Below are 22,732 nucleotides of genomic sequence, written 5' to 3'. Positions count from 1 at the left end.
CCCAAAAAAATAAAGAAAAATTGGATGAATTTAACGATTGGGTGATTAGTTTTGCGCCTAAATTCCCTATACACGACAAGCCTTTATTTCGGAACAATTCTGGAGATATCTCGAAAAAATCGAGTTAGTTGGAAACTATTCGACTGTGTTATGAATTATGGCTTTAAACTGCAAGCTATTTATTAATTACTTAAAATTGTTGGCATTCTTATTTTTTATAATTACTAAGATGACTCTATTTGAATCCAGTCTAAAGATTAATAACTTTTATCTCGAGTAAAACTTTTATTATCGAGTTAAAAAACCCAAAAAAAAAAGAGAACACTTATTAATAATTGTTATTTATTTATTTTTTAAAATAGTTATAATAAAATTATTTATATAAAAATTAAAATTAATAATACAAATTATAATCCTAGATTTTTTTTAAAATATTTTTACATTCATATATAATCATCGATTTAATTTTCTACAGATGGCCGTATTAACATTCGCGAACTTTTAAATTGTTGGCCATTGATATTATTCCAATAAATTCCTTTTCTATCATTTTCCAAATCATTGCTGCTTGCATTTTTAAACCAACCATTTAAATTGCTGAAAATGAGTAAATCCAATTTGATTTTATAAAATTAATACTTATAGGTATAAACAAACAACTCCAATTTACCTTTGAACACATTCATTTTTAATTGTCCACCATCCACCTAAATTTTGTCCGTTACATTTGTCATTATTTTCTAAATTGTGATCGAATGTAGTGAATTTTTGACCTACTTGACCTCGTAAATAATCACCTATAAAAATTTTATTTTATAAATATTGTTTTCCTTCTGTTACAATAAAAATTGGATGTTGGCAGATTTGTAAGAACCGCTGTAATAATTAGTAAGAGTTTAAAGGGCAAAGTCTGACCGAAGGACTCCTGAATCTGCCTTCCTGCCCTTTATTAACCGTTCATTAGGGATTTAAACACTGTTTCCCATGTTCCCACGCCCTCTTTCGCGTACATTTATTAAAAATAATTAAATAGATAAACATTGGAAATCGAAATCAGCTTGAAAACCTGTTTTCCTTGCCAAAAGCCTTTTTGGTGTCTAAGTGGGTCTAAGTGTAAAAGGTAAGGAAGAATATTGCAAGAAAATTGAAATAAATAAACTTGCGCCAGGGCTCGAACAGAGTGCAATTTTTTCAACGATTTTGAACTCTTCGATTTTTTTATCACAATTCTTTTTAATTAAGATTACTTAACAAGATATTTGTCTATATATGTTTAGGCTAATGTATTATAAACACCAATTTTAATCGAAAGGCATTGAAGTTTAAAATTGAATACAAGATCTAGTAAACAAAACATAAATAATAAGTATAAAGTAAAATTTATCTAGTGATGTGATCGGGCAACAACTATTAATTTATAAACTTACCCGCAGTTCCGGTGTAATTTCCTAGCAAATATAAAGAATAATCTTCAAATTCAGAACCAATTGCAAATGAATTATAATGTGCATATGTTTTCACTGAATTGAAATCTTCAAGTTCAATCATCAGTTCTACTTTCTAAACAAAACGATTAAATTTTTGATTTATATAATACAATTATGTTTTGTACCAAAATTCTGAAACTTTTTTTTGGTAAAAAAAATCGTATCCATAAATAAAGTTCGCTCACATTTTCCTAATCGATTTGTCAACAAACTTATTGATCAAAATGCTCCGGTTATGTTTTACGTCGTGTTAAAATTGGGAGCGCGTGAGATAATAAGTTTTCTTACTAGTTTTCCAAATTTTGGTACAAAACTTTTGAATAAATTACTAACATCATAATTCGTCAGGATATGTATTTTTTCCAATCCAAGCCAAAATTCTTCTTCAATATTACCAAAACCTAATTTATAATCATTCCAGGATTGAGTAAAATTAATTTTTCCGCTATTTCTATTTTGAACGACCTTTAAAAATAAACCATTAATTAAAATAAAAACATATTAGAGCTGGTAATTTAAATATGCTTTAAGGTATTCCTTTTAGGGATGTGAAAAAATCCTTTTTTTTAAATCAACAGGTATTTCATAATCGATATATAAATGGAAAAAAAATCACAGTTAATTATAAAAAGCGATTAAATAATAGTCGAATTTTTTAAATAATTAATTTACAAAATTTCATTAAATAATTCTTAATTTCTTGTACAATTAACGGTGATTTTATTAATTTGAAAATATAATTGCTATTTCATCTAACAAAGATAATTAGGAACAATTTAGACTTTTAATTTGATTTTGATCTATCAATAAAATCGATTATTTTACAAATAGTACATTAAAAGATGTTACAAAAATCGGCTAATAAAGGATAATAAAAGAAATCGCTTGCATTTTGCTACAACCTCATGAAATGTGTTTCATAGGTATCAAATATCATTAGTAACGCATGAGTTAGTGGCAAAAAGGTTTTTATTTGTTAAAAACAATAAATTTTTCAATAACAATAAGTTCACTTAAAAAATTATCAAATTATCAAATAGGCAACTTGTATGACGTAAATGTTAAGTGTTTGTCAAATAATCGAAAACTATTATACATGCATAATGTATCCCGACGAAATTCAAGTTGCCTATTTATTAATTTTGTTAGTCAACTTTAACATTGATCGTTTCATTGAATTAACAATTTATTGTTTATTAACAAATATAAACATTTGCACCACTAACTCATACCTTACTAATCATATTTGACAGATAAGAAACACATTCCATGAGGTTTTATCAAAATGCGAGCAGTTTCTTTCATTTTTCTTTATTTATAACATCTTTTACTGTAATAAAAGAAAAACAATCAATTATTTAATAATCAGATTCTTTTATTGAAAGCCATATTCCCAGTAAGCTTCGAAAACTGCACTTATATTATAGAGTTGAAATTAGGTGTTACAACTTCGATATATGCAATAAAAAGATTTTATTATTTCAAAACATTATGAATGTATGTTTCGAAAATGAAAAGTTTCTGGAAGGAAATTCAAATGAAATTTTAACTAAACTTACAGTCCATCCATTATCACAGAATGCAAAAAATGATAAGCTGGATTGCAATGGATAAATTCGATATACTCCTGATTTATTAAAGCCTTTATTTTGATTTTCAAGGCAATTTTTTGGTAATAAATTGCCTTCCCCTTCGATTGCATAGAAATTAATGCCCTCTTCATTGCCATCTGTATTGATTATTGTTGATCGTTTAAAATGAAGCGTTGATGATTGTTTTAAATCATTTCTTAAGCTATCAACAGATCTTAATACATAATCCATTTTTTTGGTAATATCTCTCGATATTTCTATTTAAAAAAAAGTTTTTAAATAATTTTCAGTAAAAAATGGTAATTTTTAATTTTGAGTAAAATTACCTGCAATTGTAGTATTTATCAAACTATCCAAAGAATGTTTAATGCTTATAGAATTTTTTCTCAAAACGTATAATGCAGAATCTAAACGATTATTTTGTGATTCTAGTCTGACTATTTGTTTCAATATATCACTCATTTTCAATTGAATTGTTTCATATTTGGTTGTAAGAATATTTTCTATACTCGATATTCTGTAAAAAAAGGAATGTTCAGAATATTTTTGGATAATGCAAACATGGGTTTGAAGATGATAAATTTGAGTAACTGCGTTCAAGGCTAGGTTTATTATGTTGATTGATGTATGTATACCATTCACTTGACGGACCGCCAACGTGACTAGTCACAGTTGCCCACATATCAACTCCCACTCTCCAAGCTTCTTACAACTATCTCAACGCATATCGAAACTTCAACACATGTATATAATACCTCTCACTTAGATGCATTGCTTAACGCATGTATTCTGTCATACTCGTGATATTTATATGCCTAGATTTAAATCGAACATTCTGTATATCATACGTTAGAAGTCAGTCACCACAGTTACTTTTGTATAGCCTCGGAGTCTGTAGCTAATACAAACATAAATAAAAATACAGCATAGTAAACAACTATGCTGTGTACAAACATCGAGACAGATAGACACGCAGGGTGGGTCATTTTAATCTATAATGGCTAATAACTTGCACATAAGTTGCAGAGTTTGATAAGGGGCATCATGTTCTGATATCAGATTGAGTCTACTTCTTCGGGTTTCTTTAATAGCCAATTTAAATCCTAAACGGTAAGAGATAGGAGAACACTTTAAATTAGAAAGTTGAGCCTCATACAAAAACTCAAAATCGTCAGAACTATGTCATTATTGCATTTAATCGAAAGAAAACACGCTAACTACTGAAAAATGCTTTAGCCAAAAGATGTCAAGGGCAATAGAAGACATTCACCTGTGTCCATGACTCTGACAGACAATTATCTTTCAATAACATTTTCTCCGAAAGCTAATGTTTTTCGAAAAAATGATTGAAACAAAAATTGTTAGTTTTTTATGAGGATCAGCTTTCTAATTTAAAGTGTTATATAATATCTCTTACCGTTTAGAATATAAATTAACTATTTAAGCAACCCGAAGAACTAGGTTCAATCTGATGTTAGAACATGATGTCCCCCATCAAACTCAAGTCGCAACTTTTGTTAAAGTTATTTTTGATTGGTTAACTACAAAACGAACAATTAGCCATTATAGATTAAAATGACCCACTCTATATATTCGGAATTAAAATTTTATTATCATATGCAACCAACATTACAGTTAGCTCTGAGAAATCTTGGTATTGCCACAAATTTTTGGTCAAGTCCATCAAAATGTCTGCCAATGTGTGGAGGCTTGTTTTAATGAACCTAAGGTTCGATGAAGTCTCTAAACATGCGGACTGACAAAAATTGTTGAAAATATTCATTATTAAAACCATGACTTGCACTTACTTCTGTTCTAAAGTCAACTGTCTATTAACTTGATTTTCTTTTAATTGTATCAAGCTATCAACTTTATCTTTCAAATCAATCAGAATAGTTTTTTCAATTGCTGTAACTTGAACTTGATCTTTTGCTGTTGTAGTTTCACTATCTTCGAAGCCACTTCGTGTAATTAAAAATGGTGTAGTATCAACTGCTGTAGTATGCTGAAAATTCATAAATTTTGTAAATTTTCACACTAAATATTAAATTGAAAATATATGCTTACTGTCTGTTCTACATTTGGTATAGTTGTTTCTATTGCAGTTTGCTAAAACATATAAGTTTGTGTCAAAATTTGTGAACATCGAATTAAATAAGTCATGCTTTTTCAACTAGACATGCTTTCTTGTAACAGAATAGATCATGCTTATTTAATTTATATTATCAGAAAATTTCTGTTTGGTTTTAAGCAAAATAAAGCGTGCATAAAAGCATATTATTCTGTTCAAATTATGTAATTCTTTGGCCTAATTATATATAAAAATATACTCGTATTTTTTCAGGTCACGCTATAATTTGAGAACGGATGGAACAATTTCGCTAATTTTTTTTTTTTGTGTGTGTTAATTATTGTCAGGAGAACATTGCATTGTCAGGAACATTCGAAAATTTAAGAAAAACTATATAATGCAATAAATTATGGAAATAAATTTAATTGCGCTCCCACCATATTTTTCAAGAATTGTGAATAGGTATTTATTAGAGCTACTGCACTGCCGCACTGCCGAAGGCCTGTCCAATAGATAGTAGTAAAATTTGTGTTTAGCGGGCGGGCTAAGCAGGGAGGCAAGCTTGCGGGTGCGCTTACTTAACTTAGTGGGCGGGAATACTATAGATATTAATAAATTGGAGGTGAAGGTTAGTTAAGAATAATAATCGCTTATCAATTAAATAAATTGTAGGTGAAACGAAGTTGACCGAGTCATTTAATGATTTTATAATTTCAGGAAAATGGGAAATGAGTTGACGAAGTTTCAAAAATCTTTGCCATACGGAGAGACAGGCGAATCTTGGAAACGCTTGGCTACGAAACCCTAATAAACTCACCTACTTTTGATAATAAGGTAAAAAAAATAAATCGTATAGAATATATAATAGGCGTTAAGGTTAATGATTTGTTGTTTTTTGTTATAGAATCTCAAGATTTGCATGCTAAGATCCTTAGTACTAAATTATTAGTATTCATATTAATCAATTAACAATCTTTGTTATAAAATTGCATTTTAAAAACTCTTTAACATACGTATATAACATTATCCTTTCTTGCTAGTGATACGACCGGCGCTTCCGATATCTACAATTTTTATGAAAATGTATTATATACATTCATACATGAAATAATAATTATTACCCTACTTTAATTTGTATTAATTATAAGATATTTTGGGGGAGCCGATATTTCGAAAGCTTTCTCAGTGCCACATTAACCATTTAAATTAAATTTGAGATTTGAATTGAAAATAGTTGAATTTTGAAATAAGTATTTTGTTATGACAAAGGGCCAATTATTTATTTTAATAGGCCACCAACGTCGAATGTCTTAAAAGAACCCCGCAATCTTTTTTTAACGTCGCCACCAAAAATGGTTTAATAAATATTGAAGTTTTTATGAACCATAATTATTTGGTTCATGACTCACTTATAAATGTTTTTTTTGAGACTACATTTTAGCATACCGTTGTTGAAGGCAATGTGGTTGAAGATGTAGTTGCTGCTGGAGTAGTCGTAGCTGGATCAGGGTATAAATGCTGATATGCAGGTGGGATACGACTAGGAAAATCTGGTCTGCGTCGTGGCTTTTTAGTAGTTACAACATCATCCTGGAATAAGAATAAAAAGTTCGCTCTATTTCTTCCATAACTTATTAACCGTATCTAAAATTCAATGATCAAGTCAGCGCCGATACTACCCCAAATCAAGGTAGATGGAGATCGTCTATCGGCGCCTTTTTTTCCAAAAATTAACTTGTATTTCAATAATCAACACTTAAAACGCAAAATTGTTTTTCGTTTTTAGCATTTTGGCTCTACTTGCCACCAGGGGTCGGCTTCACTTGCCCCACCCTTGGTCTGGATCAAGTGAATACTTATAATGTTGAAGTTATGGAGTTACACATAGGCCACAATTATTATTATTATTATTAATTCTTTATTATTGATTTTTTTTATAGCTTATCAATTTAAAAATTTGTTTACATTAATTTACATTACAGAAGACAATATAGAAGTGAGATAAATTAATAATAAATAATTTTGTACGATACAACAAGGTAAACTATATCTATCAAATAATAAATTATATATAAAAAATAACAAATTAACATTGATAAAAAAAATAAAATACATGAAAATAACAAATAACAATGATAAAATAAAAATAAAATGACTAAAAATAAGCAAATACAGGCCACAATATCTGCCCATCAAAAGTTTCAGTCAATATAACCATTTTCAAACAATACGTTACACTATTCTAGACTTATAATTATCGAAATTTTCAAATAAAATAGAATAAAAATTACTTACTACCGTTGTTGGGTTTGGAGCTAAGGTTGTGTCAGGGTTTTGAGCCTGAAATCATATGAATTGAGAAAAATTATAAAGGCATAATCGGCGTTGAAACTTTAATAGTGTTTTAAAACATTTTTACTAGGAAGGAAGCAGGAAACATTTTAATGTCAATGATGTGACTTCTGGGAATGCTGGGAATGTCAAATTTCCCAGCCCTCCTACTCCTTTGCCATGTACCAAATAAAACTTTTTTTACGGTTATTAATACTTTGCAAACCTGCATAGATCCTCTTAATTGAGGATTGAACATTGGTAGGCTCCGCCTTTCCCGTTTTTATACCACAAAATTATAAAGATAATAAATAGATATCTTTAGATAGCCAGACATACAAACATGTCACACACACACATGAATATTTCCATATAATACATATTATATAATTTACGCCAAATTTTCGCCCTCACGGGTAAACAGTGATGTTTACGAAAAAATGTTTCAAACAAAAGTTGTTTATTTTTTTATAAAGAACATTTTTGTTCTATCTCTAACGGTTTATAAGATAGGTTCTACAGACCCAAGACCCAATTGGCCTATGTTTCTCATTTACGAACTCACTTTTTACATCCTGAGCACGATGTACAAATTTCAGTTTGATATCTGACAGACAGACGGACAGACAGCCCATGGGTATCATTGAATAAGTATTGAAAAATTCTAACATAAAAGTATAAAAGTTTTTTAAATTAAAAGAATCAAAAAACCCGACTATGAAAAATAAAAACTGAAAAGAAAGAAACAAGTCCAGTAGTTTACACAGCGACTTTAATAGTGGGGCCCATTATGGGGAAGATTTATTAAAGTCTCTATGTTAACTACTGGAGTTGTTTCTTTCTTTTCAGTTTTAACTTAACGCAGTCGGGTTTTTATATATTTATATTTATATTAATTATTTATATAAGAATATTTATCATAATTTTGACTGTTCCAATTGTCTACAATGACACAAATTCAGAAGAACACATTATTTTTAATTAACAATGTATTTTTAATGATTTAATAATAATTGTAATAAATCATAAAATGTTTAATGATATCAGTCATCAGTCATGTGTAAAATCAAATCAATTATGTTATTAAAAGTATCTCTGTTGTTTATTAATCCGTTAAATTGAAGGTTTGCATAACAACCAAATTTTGAATCTTATAATTTTTTTACCTCCGGATAAAGATGTTGGAATGCAGGTGGTATTCGACTTGGAAAATCTGGTCGTTGCCGTGTTCTATTTTGACGCCTTATTTCTGTCACATTTAATGGATTACTATTGTTTGTTGGTGGATATAGATCTGCAAATGCTGGTGGAATTCGTTGATCACGATTGGCTAAACGTTGTCTTGCACGAGCTCGAGCTGCTGGGTCCTACATCGAAAAGAAATATTTTCAATTTAAGATCAAGGGCAATAGAGGACATTCTCCTGTTCCATAACTTTGATCTACAATTATCGATAAACTTTAAGCATATTTTCTTTCGATCAAATGCAATAATGGCATATTTTTATGTCGCAATCCCTCCGAAAGTTAACATTTTTCGAAAAAATGTTTTAAGCAAAAATTGTTTTTTTTATGAGGGTCAACTTTCTAATTTAAAGTGTTATTCTATCTCTTACCATTTAGAATGTTAATTGGCTATTAAAGAAACCCGAAGAACTAGGTTCAATCAGAACATAAGTCCTATCAAACCCTGCAACTTTTGTTTAAATTATTTTTTGATTGGCTAGCTACAAAACGAGATATTTAAGTGTATAGATTAAAATGGCTCACCCGGTATATTTTACTATAAAAGTGATAGCAATTCTCCATCCATATTTATAATACGTTAACTTACTTTTGGTCTTCGTCTACGATTCATTGGTCTTCTGGGTCTTCTCGTAGTTGTTGTTGGAGTGGTTGTAATCGTATCGGTAGTTGTTTCCACAACATTTTCTGTAGTTGAGTACTGAAGTCGTTCATTTTGTGCCTGTATTAGAGAGAGTAAAAAGCAAATTCTTGAAAACCTTAATGAATACCAAACGTGATAATGCTTTTTATAATTACTCGAAATCCATAAAAATCTGTTAACGGTGATGGAACATACTCATCAAAATTAATCGTATACAAGTCCCGTTTAACTCTTCGAAAAAATACCTAAACGTATTTGAATATTTTGAGTTATACTGTTATAGTAATCATTTCACAAGAGTAGGTAAAGAGTAAATTGAAATTTTGGTTTTATTTTAATTCAGAATATATATGAATCGCATAATAGGAACCAAAAGAACCTAGAAGAGTTAAAAATGAGGAGGATAGTTGCATGGTAGTTGACTGCTAAAATCAGATTTGGAGATATTGCAAATCAATTTAATTTTATAATCAAATTTTCTGCATTGCCTGTTGGTAAATAAAAATATTTATTTTTATGGATACAATTGCAAAGGTGTATGCATCGAAAGTAAAGAATTAACGGACTAAAATTAGTAAACTTGTAATAGTGAAATAAGATAAATTATTTTGTAGTTAGAATTGTAATTTCAAATCTCCAGTTTTTTTATTTTCAAACATAAAATTATTTAACTTTTGAATTTTTTTAAAGAATATATAACAGTCAACTATCCTATTTTTTTATGACTCGAAAGAAGGTTTATGAACAGCGTATGAGATACGAAGCAAGTAGATAATTGTTAAATGAGAATGTTTCACCAACGAAATTTGTTATTGATCTTGTCAAAAATAGAATATGCAGAAAATATGATTATTAACATTATTATAATATAATAAAAATAAATACAGGATACCTTTCCTAGCCCACTGTCCCACATTTTCCAAGAGAAATCACAAATTTTGATTTATCTGTACCCTTATTTTTATCTCATAGGGAATTGAAGAATAAAATAGAGAGTGTTTCCACAGTAATCGCAAAAAATTAAAGAGCATATTCTTAAACCAATTTTATGAAAAAAAGTTCATATGAAAAATGTCCGAAATGCCTCTAGACATGAAAAATGTGTACAACCTATACCAAATTTCATAGAAATGGCTTGAAACGTGACATCATTGAAAGTATAAAAAAAATATTTTTTCTCAAACCTTTACTAGTCTGTACTTTGGTTCAAATAATTGGCTCATTAAGAATATACTCTTAAATTTTTAAAACAGTCTGTATATTGCTTTAAGGTATTTAGAGCATGATATTTGCAGTTCCTATGCTAAAACTTTGACAAAACCCACTTTTCGCCAGAATTTAACGAATTTTTTTTCACAGGCTAAGAATAGGACTTGAATTTTGACCGTTTAAAACACAAGATAATTAATGGCTGTAAGTTCCCCATTTTGACAATTTACGTCAAAATTAATATCTCGAAAACAAGAGGACGTGAGAAAATTTTTGAATATCGTAAAATATAGCTGGGAGAACAGTGAGTTTTACATGCTTTGACCCTCGAAATCGCGAACTTTGCAGCTGATTATCTCGCGATCTAAAAAAAACAAAATTTAAAATTCTGCAGGATCCCACAGCAAACATTATTTTGAGCCTGTGGAAAAAAAATAGGCCAAATCTGTCGACAATACCTTAAAGAAATAACTTTGCTTGAAACAAAGAATTCAGTTTTTAAATAAATAATATAATAATAATCTTTTGCACAGTCATTTTAACGTTTTATCTGAATTTTCGAATCTGATCAAAATAGATATTCCACTATGAATATGTATTAATAAATTATAAGTTCACATACTTTCGCAATAGTAACCTTGATCTAAACAAACAAAAAATCATATAAGCACACCGCCATTGAGTTTATTTATTAACAAAGTTCAATTTTGAAACTCCGTGATTCAATGACACCTTGAATACCTATATAGCTAATAAACAAACTGAAAACTTGATTAAAGAAACTATAATGACGCCATAAGTATAATTTGTGTACATAAAAAAATGGATAAAAGTAGTAATGTGAAATCATTTTTTAAGAGCCATAGGGATTTAAATATAATAAGCAAGAAATGTTTTAAATTATGTTGATATAATGTACTACAATTTAATTGTTATTTTTTAAATACAACGTATAAAAATTATTATTTCTATTTTTAAAATAAAATACTCAACTGCATAAAATGTGATTCGAAAGACAGATACATCTGGACAGGACTTAAAGTTCCCAAATAAAAGCTCACCAAAATTGTAAAATATTTTATCCAAGCCCGCCTACGTATCTAATATAGCGACTGATTTATGTATGCGCTTGATAACGTTCCCTTCACCCAACCTACTACTCATCAATTGCCGAAAGCTCTAAATTAAATTCTCTCCGTGGTACCGACTTGTTCTGTCTCACCCGGGACATAGTTCGAAATGAAGAAACTTTGATTACATGTTATAACATTTACAGATTGCTATTCGGTATCAATTCATTAGGTGGTACTATTTAATTAGTACTATCCAGATACCTACTTGTTTCCGTCTTTCGGTTCACATTTTATACGAGTAGCTAAGGCGAGTAAACTTTTTTTACGTCAGAAATTTAAAGAAACCCTTTTATTGACTATCAGAGATATTCTAGAGCCTGAGAAAGGACATCGGCTACTTTTTGGTGCGATAATAGGGCTGTAAGGGGTTGGAATAAGGGATGCACGTTTGTATGAAAATTATGTCATTTTGAAAACTAGAAGCTTGAAACTTATTTTTTAGACTTTTGATTAGATATGAATAAATTCAACATTCAAAGTTTGTGAACATTTTACCCTAAAGGGAGTAAAAATAGGAGACGAAAGGACGTCGGCAAAAAAGCTTACGGTACTGTAAATTTAGAAAGATGAAAGCAACAGAAGATATGAACTAGGCCACAGCCTTCAAGATATTCGTGTAGGCACTAGGTACATACTTAATCGATTTGAAAAATTATTTCAACGTATAGAAAGCTTCATTATCAACGAGTAACAAGGGCTGCTTTCAAAAAAATTAATATTCCGCACCAAAATAATAAAATCGACGAAATTGTGAGCAAAAGTAGGATAAGTGACGGCATATGAAGTGGAAGTTATAACAAAATAATCCTTATATTTTAAATTGAAGTTGCCCATCGAAGCGGGTAGTTCACAGCTAGCATCTAATATAGCGATTGATTTATATTAACCCTTATAGGTACTCGAAAATTTTATTTTACAATTAATTTTAATTAATTCATGCTGAAACATAAATTAATCGCTTCTAGATGATCATTTAATTATCAATATTATTTTATAAAAGGCATGCATTAATATTAATGCTACAAATATAAATTCATATTTAGCCCCCAAACCATTTATTGCGATGATATTGTGAGTAGATGATAAATAATATTTTGTTGCAAATCATTTTCAGTTAAAATTCAAATTTAAAAAAAATCAAAATTTTAAACATTTTAATTGCATAAGTCCTTAGAAGACTTGTCCTATAGTAGGCAAATCAATATTTTTGGTTTCAAATTGGGATAATTATAAATTTGACCTTACTTTCAAAGTCTTTTAAAGCCAAACCAAGTATATATATTGATAAAAAAGCAATTTTTATTTAAAAAAATTTTCGAAATCATGATAGAATCAGATCACAAAAGTCATTTTTCATATTTCATTTGTTTTGGTCAAAAACAGTCTTTTTTTGTGCTTTTACTATGCATATCATATTAATCACACAAAATTTTTACAGCATACCGTACCGAAGGAAATCTAAACTATTTTAAATGGAAATTAAAAGTTTGTATTATGATAGTGAATTTGAATTAAATGAAAGTTCCAATAACCTGAACCAAATGGATTTAAATTTTAAAATGTATGATATGTTTGAAATATTAGCTATGTCACTTTTTGCTAATATATAAATGATAATTAAGCAATTAATAAAAATGACCATATCAAAGCTAAATAATCATATCATCTGGAGTAAAAACATACGTCTGGATAAAGATGTCGATATGCGGGTGGAATGCGTACATCATTTGAAAAGTACCTTCTTCGGAAAGGACTTTTAGTTGTAGGTTCCTATAAAGTTTTGTTGAAGTTTCATGAGCATTTTTATTTTATAAATTTAAAAAATTATAATCATCAAATCTAAAATCATATATGCTATTATAACTTACTTCAATACTGGGAAATAAATTCGCCAATGCAATGGGTATTCCTTGTCCAGGAAGCGAATCATCAACAGTTTCTTCGGTATTGATATCCTGAAATATAAGGTATCAATAATGGAAATATCCTTAATTTTGTAAATAAAAAGTTTATTAGATTTTTGTTGATAATAAAATTTTATTAATGTTAGGTGAAAAGTTCCAAATTTTATAAATTTTAAGCACATTTTGACGCTTTCGCGCAAGAAAGAAATGTTCTGTTCACGTTCCACACATCCATGAACTTAGAAAATTTGGGTTTGGATTTTCGAAGTCATTCTATATAGTTTTCCTGTATTGTGAAGTTTAAAATAAGATGCGAAAAAATGACAGTTGTGTAGCAATCGAATAAATCGCTTTGTAGGGTATTCACGAGGATTTACCTACAAAATCCCTGGCGATTTACGATTTTCCAGTTTAATGTAACATCTGTTCTCTGATTGATTTTTTTGAAATCCGTACAGTTATAGTAGTTTATTATAAATTATCTTATTTTACCAACATGTACATGTATTTTTATTAACTCGCATTTGTATTCCAAGTGGCATTTTTTAATTGATTTTAAACTAACTTCTCGATGAGCTAGAGACTTGAATTTTGGACCATAGCTAGAAATTGTCTGAAATCGATCCAAGCAATAACTCTTCGTATGGTATTTTAGACGATATCTCAGAAACTATGCATCCAACCACGCAAACTAACTCAATTTTTTATCTTTTGGGTCAATATTATTTCATGTAGGTACTGAGCTTATTAAATAAAAGACAAAAATTTTTGTGATTGAAGGCAAAATTTGAAAAAATTTCAAACAAGTTCTTGTTTCAGAATCCGATAAAAAAAGAAATATATTCTTCTCTAAATATGGTATCAACGGCAACTTTTTAACTGACTTTTAAGTTTTATGTCCCCTGACTTCAAAAATTTCATTTTTAGTCATAGTTGTGACGCCAATATTAAACTTTTTTGGTAACTAATTTAATGATAAAACATGGTGACACTTATTAATTTATAGTTTAAAAATTAAGTTGTTTTTTTTTTTTTAAATAGGTACTCTTACTAAAATTAGAGTCAAAATCTTGAATCAAAAATTTAAACCAATGAAAACATTTTATACTTAAATAATTTACATAGTAATGAAATTAAATATTTTTTGCTTAACTAAATTACAAACTATTTCATTGAAAATGACGTAAAAATTTAAAAAACTTTTTCAAAAGTCAACTAACAAGTTTGCAGTTTGAAGTCATCAAAATTGATACAGAAATATAATAATATACATATATTATCAGTGGAAAGATTTTAATAATATAAATATTTCTAATTTCTATTCGTCAACAAAAACAAGATTCAATTTTTTGTAATCATAATATTCAATAAATTATTTCTAAAGGTGTATTTTGCCCTTGAAATTAAGTTCAAACTTAATTTTGCCGGTAGTACTTATATTATTAATATTCATTTTATCGAATTTTTCGATTTTTTCAATATATAAATTAATATACTTTTTTTTTATTGTTAAAATACACGTGATATTAAACAATTGAAAAGATTTAATTAAATTATGATGAATAATTTTTCAACTAATAACTAGTTAATTATTGTATAAAAATAATTTTTAATATTTTTTTTTACCTCAGCATAAATTTTTGTTGTAAAAAATATTACCGCGAGCAATAAACAAAATTTAGGTAAGTCATTCATGGTTGCGCACTTAATTTTTCACGTTCTTCTTATAATAATAAATTAACAACAATAAACCACTATACTTATTCAAAACAAAGACTGAGATTATTATACACTTTTATGTCATGATTCTTCAGTGTACCATTATGCAATGAAGATGCTGTTCTTTATCAACCAACGAATAAGTTCTATAATGAATATAATTAATTTTTTTTTGTATCAACAATGGTAGGTATTATTTAAAAAAACAGAACCGTATTACTTCGATAATATTAGATTAATAACGCGCTCTTAAGGGAGATATATTCCACAGCTTTGATGTTTTACATTTCCACACTGGGAGCTTACTGGGACCATTAAACACCAAACTAAACGTCTATGTTCGCGGTTTTTGGTACAAAAAATGTATATAAGTATTAAGAATACCTTACAGAAAATAGAACATTTATAGTGTCGTCATATTTGATTCTGATGAAAGTTATTACGTTGAACAAGTTTTTAGAAATGAGATAAAAAATCTTTGATGGCTTTTCTCGTTTCGTGAATAATGCGAAATACAGGCTTAACAAAGGTATAAAAATTTGGTTCCCTATTTGATTGAGCAAACCAAGCCTATTGGCTCAATTAGTAATGCATCAACAATTTCGTAGGCGGTCAGCCTAAGACAGCGCATGAAAGAGGCTTATTCAGTAACTCAAAATAATTGAGAATCTGAAATAATCAGCGAAAAAAATAAAAACGTGTAGGGTATCATAAGTATAAGGTAATATATCCGTGGAATATGTAGGTATATATTCCACGTGATCAAATAAATAGTTCAAAAAAGACTAATGGCGATGTGTAGGTAAGCTATTTTGTTTTTCGTTGCAAAAATATTAATTTTAATATTTATGATCTATGGTAAGACAAATTTCAACGTAAAATTTCTTTTTTTTTTGTTAGCTTTTGCCGGCTGGTTGTTTTACTCTTGGCTTCTGTTGACTTTTAATAATATTATAACACATTTTGATAGGCGTATAAGAAATTTTGAGGTCATTTTTTATGACGATATTCAAATATGTCGTTATGGGTAAAATGATCAAGTTTATATACGTTAAAATGATACCTATTTTGTATGTAAAATTATAATAGGTAAAATGATCCCTCATATAAAAATAAACTAAACGAATAATTAATATTTTACGTGAAACTGTTTAGTAAAAAATTCAATGGGATCCTTTTATCCATTCTTACAAGATCAGTAACAAGATCCTTTTGGAGAAATATTTAATAGCTCTAAAAGTTTGCAACACTTGAATAGAAAAACCAAAAATATTTCGACGTTATACATATCTCGAATAGTTTGGCTATAAAATTAAATTTTTTCTTAGGAGGATCATTATATATACCTTTCTCTACATTAACTTCAAAAAATAGGTAACACTCAAGTACTGATTATTACTTTTCAAGTACTGATGTCTGATATACGACCATAAATGTTTTATCTTCGCGCACTTTATTGTCTTGGGTACCTTTAGTTGAACCGATATTTACAAATGTCAAGTGACCTTTCTTTTTAACAAAATTATGAATAATTATGAGTGGCGAACATTCAAGATTGTACTTAGACGGCCAATAACCCAGAAACTTACTAACTGCGTACAGTTAGTAGAATAATACAATGGCTTTAGACATTTAGACAAAAACAAAACAGATTTGATAAAGTAATTACTTTTATTTTGTTTAAAGTTTAAAGCTCCTGATATGGACCGTATCTAGAATAATCTAGGGCCATTCATTAATTACGTGAGAATGATTTTTGAGATTTTTAAACCCATACCTCAAATAAGATTACATAAGATTTCCCGATCACCCCCTCAAACCTTTTACGTAAAATTCTATCTTTTTTTTCAGAATAATAAAATGTTGTTAGAAAAAGATTAGCTACTCTAAAACTCACAATTTATTACATATAAAATTTAAAATGGATAAAAATAAACACACTTAAGATTTTAATATTTTAATAAATAATAAAAATTTTGTAAAATAAGATAGGAAAAAGAAGTAAAATAAGAAGTAAATCGAAGTGTACATTATAGAATGAAGAAAACCATTCGGTATCCGAAAGAAAATTTTGATTCATTGCACAATGAACTATCCAACAAGAAGACAACCCATGGAAAATTCATTTTGAAATGTACAATAATTTTCCGAAAATAATAAAAAATTAATGGTTTCTAATGAATAACTTACTAGCTTGGGGTAATTTTTCAGGTTTAAAAAAAATTTATAAATTTTTTTTTTTTTCTTTTTATATATTATTTTATATATTTTATATATATTATTTAATTAATAGATTAAAATTATTTTTGTCGACGTCAATAAATCGATTTCTATAAGTTAAGGATATGATTAGCTTTCATAATTTAATTTGCTCTAAAAGAATGACAGAAGTATTTAAATTTTTTAATTAATTTTATCGTTATTAGCAGCTATTGGATAAATTAATTACGCTGCTCTTAAATGTATTAGGTACACAAACAGAGACACACCTTTTACATTATCTCAGCCTACATACCGATTTTCAAACCTTCACTTCAATTTGAATGGGCTGTAAGTACTGGCACACAAATCCTTAAAAACCCAAAATTTCTAAATTAAATCCACCTTTAATAACATCAACCTGCCTATTAAAAAAAACCTACATACCTAATTTCAGCTCATTTGAGTGAAAGGAGCGGCTCAAGGAGCCCAAAAGTAGCAGGGAAAAATACTTATCTCTATATATTATAAATGAGAAAGTAAAAAGCATGTTTGTTTGTTTGTTACGCTTTCACGCTAAAACTAGCGAATGGTTTTTAGCAATATAGCTCATACTTCAGAATAACACATGATATTTAATTTATAAAGATATATTAATTAAAAAAATAATTTAATTTGACCATAAATTACAGATTTCTGTAAAAGTAGTCATTTGACATTACTATAAATTGCAGATATTTGTAAAAATAGTCAGTATAATATAAAATATTTCACGGCCATCTTTTCTGATATACTCAATGAATAATTACGACTATTATACATTTAAAAAAATAGAAAACCATACATATATTTTACCTGTGTAAAATAATCCTTACCATTATTTCGTGTTTTATAGAAAGGGGATAAGCGAGAGCAATCTTTACTTTTAAACCCAGCGAAGCGGGTGTATATCACTCTAGTATCTCTATAAAGAAAACTGATTCATCAAATATTATTCTCAAATTAAGTGTAAACAATTAATTATAAATAAATATTTATTTTACATGCTATTATCCATTTAGCTAAATTAAAAATATGAATAAAAATTTATTAATTAATACCTTGACATTCCACTTTAAAGCTATGAATAAAAAAAAATTATGTTTGAAGTTTTATATAATTTTATTATTTATTTATAATAATGTATATATATTGTAAAATAAAAATAAATCACAATATATCAGAATTATTTATATATGTACTTAATAATTTATATAAACAAAAATATTGTATTTAGACTAATTAACAAAATGATTCATTTTCATTGGATCAATTTTTCTAACAAGATAAGATTAATTAACACACAATTCAATGGCCATATAAATCATATGTGTTTATTATTGTGAACCATTATTTCAATTGAAATTAATCGTAAATTATTTTTATAATTTTTTTTTAACAAAATTCGTATATTCAACCTATAAAATTGCTTTGTTTCACGCTATTTCAACTATATTAAGCAAGCTCATTTCAACTATGAATACTCATCGCTCAGTGTTTATTCAAGAATTGAATGAGAAAAATCTAGAAGTCGTTATCCAGATAAAATACTTTGAATTTTAGTTTTAATTATTCCCAATTAATACTAAAAATTTTTAATGTAGGCTTTATTATACCATGGATATATGAAATATACATAGTATATTCAGTTTAGTCCCAAGTTTGTAACGCTTAAAAATATTGATGCTACGAAAAATATGTTCATATAGGTGTTCATAGAATCATCTAATTAATCCATTTTCGATTGTCCATCTGTCCGTCCATCTGTGAACACGATAACTCAAAAACGAAAAAATATATCAAGCTGAAATTTTTACAGCGCACTCAAGACAAGACGTAGGTCTATTGGGTCTTGGGCAGGACTCATCTTTTAAACCGTTAGAGATAGAACAAAAGTTTAAATGTAAAAAATGTTCCTTATCAAAAAATAAACAACTTTTGTTTGAAACATTTTTTATTAACATCACTGTTTACTCGCGAGGGCATACATTAGATGCAAATTTTATAGAATGTATTAATATGGGATTATCAGTTATGTATGTGTGACATGTATTGGTATATTTGTAATGTGATGGAGTAATCAACGCTGCTATACATGGTATTTCAACAATTAACTCAGTTAATTGATTGTTTTTACTTGTTTACTATATTTTTACTTTTATAGTAAATATTGTTAGTAGCAGTCCTAAAATGATGCGGGTAAGCGAGGTACTTGTATCTGATAATGCCCATTTTTTGCAATACTTAAGTAAATAAAAAATTAGAAATAATTTATGCAAACACACTTTATCCCAATATTCCTCATTAATTTTAAATAAAATAAATATTCAAATCGACAGATTTAATGAAAATTCTATAAAAGAACAATCATTTTTAAAAACCTATCATGCGGGGCCTTCTTAGGAACTTAGGTAGATATAAATGCAATAAAAGAGTTAAAAAGTAAATGCAATAATAATGAGCCTCTTAGGTAATCAGTCTGATACAATGGTTTTTTTTTGTCATAATTACGGTGGGCTATCTTAAGCTTAGCAAAACTTATTCTAACAAAAAAAATTTATTTAGAATTTTGGTGGATCTGATTAGTGAGAACGTGAACCATCTTAGAAATAGGGGCGGAAACATTATTGGCAGGTACATCTTGGGCACAGGTACTTACATAAATGATTTCGAACTAAACGACATTATTCAGATGCGAAAAGGTGCAAATAATTTTCAAATCAAATTTTTATAATTATTAGGTACGTATTTAATTTTAGAATTTAAAACGTATTTAACTCTTTTTCAGCATACCTACAGCTTAATTATAAATTAGTCATTACACTGCAGAATGCCTCAAAAAGATTCCGAAAAAAAAAAATGTATGCAAATATTTGAGACCTACGTTTTAAATTTGGAGGGTGGACTCTGTTAGAACTTGGGAAAATTAGACGAAACATTAAGAGTAAAAATTTTCGTTGTATATCTACCATAGTTTTGAAATATTAATGCCTAAAGATTTTGAGAAAATCACTAATATAAGAAATACTTATACTCAACCCATATCGTTCCGCAACCACCGTATTCACCTGATCTGGCGCCGTGCGAATTCTGGCTGTTCAGCAAGCTCAAAAGACCGCTCCGGGGACACCGTTTTGATACGATAGAGGAAATTCAAGCCGCAGCGAAGGCGGAACTGAAGGCAATTCCGGAAAGTGACTACAACCAGTCTTTCGAAGATTGGAAAAACCGTCGGTATAAATGAAGGAGATTACTTTCAAGGAGATGAAATTGATTTGGAAGAATTTTCAAAATAAATACAATGTCATCTTCTTTTTTGGGCATATATTATATACACGATTTAAAAATGATCCTAAGTAAACGTGATTTTCTGGGAACGTCCTTTAATGTCTATATAATGAATTACGTTTATAGTGCAAGCAATTTAGCTAAAATTGCTTTAATAGTTGGCTCGTTTGAGTGCCAGATGACCCAGAAAGTTAAAATTTTGAAATATATTTTTTTAAAGAAACTAATAAAACAGAGTACCAGATTTTGCTAAAATTTTGTATTTTTGGAATTATGGGACCTTATTTTAAAACGTATAGATCTGTTGAAAAAATTACGCGTGTTAAAAATTTTAGCAATACAAATAAATATTTAAAAGAGTTGGTATTCAAATATGTTTTTGCGGTTAATTATAATTCCTGGGAAAATAAAATTTAGGTAACTACATTAAATTAAGATATTAATATTTTAAATTAACCTTTAAGTTTAAATAATTACTTTCTTTTCGATATTACATCACTTTGTAATACCTCGTAAGTAGGTATTACAAATAATGCAAACCTTTAACATTTTACTTTTTAATTATTAATTTAGGTAATATATTATTAAAATTACAGGCAAAAATTGAATTTTACTAAAAGATAAAAATAATAATAATAATATTAAAATATAAAGTAACTTTAAAATGTTTGAAATGAAAATGAAAGCTTGTAATAATTAATTTTTAATAATTAATATTATAAAAAACATCTGATGTGGACACAAATCATGATTTCACTTCCTTGTACGTTTATATATTAACTATTCAAAATGTTCACGGACAATGAAAATGAATATTTGTACCTTTTGAAATCTGCAAATCTAAAATTTTTAACGTCATTTCAGTAATAAACTATTAAGCCCACGCCAAATCAGTGGGATAAGTAGTCCTTATTTCACGGGCGTAGATAAACAATATTTTATTGCTTAGTTACCAAATATATAATTTTCTACTTTATGTCCTAATAAGGCACTTTGCATAAAATAGTTTTTGTATTAAGCAGGAAAAGCAACATATTCCCGGACGGCTATCGAATTTAACTCGCAACAATAAACACGCTATTTTACTGAAATTGATAACAAAAATTGTGACTTTCAAGTAGTGTTTTGACGATAGAAAACCTGTCTGGTATTTTAAATGGTTTCCCGACAATAAAACAAATAATAGTACGGGAAAGTAAATTTTCCCGTATTCGTTATTTGTTCATTGTCCGGTATAGTACTTTATGCCTTAGTACATAAAACAGCTAAATATATATTTGGTAACTGAAATACAAGAAGAATGTTCAAACGTTCAATAAGGCTAATAGTTTTAAGTTATGGAAGATATCGAAAATTTGTAATATCGTTTAAAAAATCCAAATAACGTACAAAGAGACGGGTGAATAACCAGAGAAGAGACGAAAACAATCCTAAATCAAAAATTTTAACATTCGACTGCTAATGATTTTTGAGTTATAGCATAAGAAAAGACAATCCAACCAATTCCTTCGTTTTTTTTTATAAGCTGGCAAGTCGTATTCTGTGTTATGACACTTTTTTAACCCACGGCTAAAAAGAAAGGTGTTATAAGTTTAACGTGTCTGTATATATGTTTGTGTGTGTCAGTATGTTTGTCTGTGGCATCGTAACTACTAAACGAATGAACCGGTTCTGATTTTTTTTTAATGCTAATTTGATCGAGAATGTTCTTATCTATGTTTCGTACACGAAACAACTAGAAAACAGGCAATGAGCTTCAATCGGTGGAGTAGATTTTCTTGTAACCAGCTAAGAGCACTCTCGATCAAATAACCTTTCAAACAGAAAAAAAGTCAAAATCGGTTCATTCGCTTAGGAGCTACGCTAACACAAA

The 22,732-nt window shown here is 28.4% G+C and overlaps 1 protein-coding gene across 4 annotated transcripts; it reads right to left on the bottom strand.

The window, feature by feature from the left end:
- Positions 1-425: 425 nt before the first annotated feature.
- Positions 426-15,454, bottom strand: LOC123294559 (fibrinogen C domain-containing protein 1-like). 4 transcript variants are annotated; one of them, XM_044875628.1, is made up of 17 exons: positions 15,241-15,454; positions 13,579-13,665; positions 13,394-13,480; positions 9,524-9,613; positions 9,315-9,446; positions 8,648-8,848; positions 7,446-7,490; positions 6,597-6,740; positions 6,164-6,214; positions 5,147-5,188; positions 4,888-5,084; positions 3,406-3,596; positions 3,047-3,336; positions 1,821-1,952; positions 1,428-1,560; positions 671-797; positions 426-597 (listed from the first exon to the last, which is right to left on the bottom strand). In XM_044875628.1, the coding sequence occupies exons 1-17, from the start codon at positions 15,307-15,309 to the stop codon at positions 462-464; spliced, it is 2,154 nt and encodes a 717-aa protein (XP_044731563.1). In that variant the 5' UTR covers positions 15,310-15,454; the 3' UTR covers positions 426-461. The 4 variants fall into 4 exon arrangements, with proteins under 4 accessions (XP_044731563.1, XP_044731564.1, XP_044731565.1 ...); XM_044875629.1 differs by lacking the exon at positions 6,164-6,214; XM_044875630.1 differs by lacking the exon at positions 9,524-9,613 and having other exon boundaries at positions 15,241-15,452.
- Between the last annotated feature and the right edge of the window lie 7,278 nt (positions 15,455-22,732).

This window comes from Chrysoperla carnea, chromosome 3 (assembly GCF_905475395.1).
Source record: "Chrysoperla carnea chromosome 3, inChrCarn1.1, whole genome shotgun sequence".
Taxonomy (NCBI): domain Eukaryota; kingdom Metazoa; phylum Arthropoda; class Insecta; order Neuroptera; family Chrysopidae; genus Chrysoperla; species Chrysoperla carnea.
This window is presented reverse-complemented; position numbering and strand designations above follow the sequence as displayed.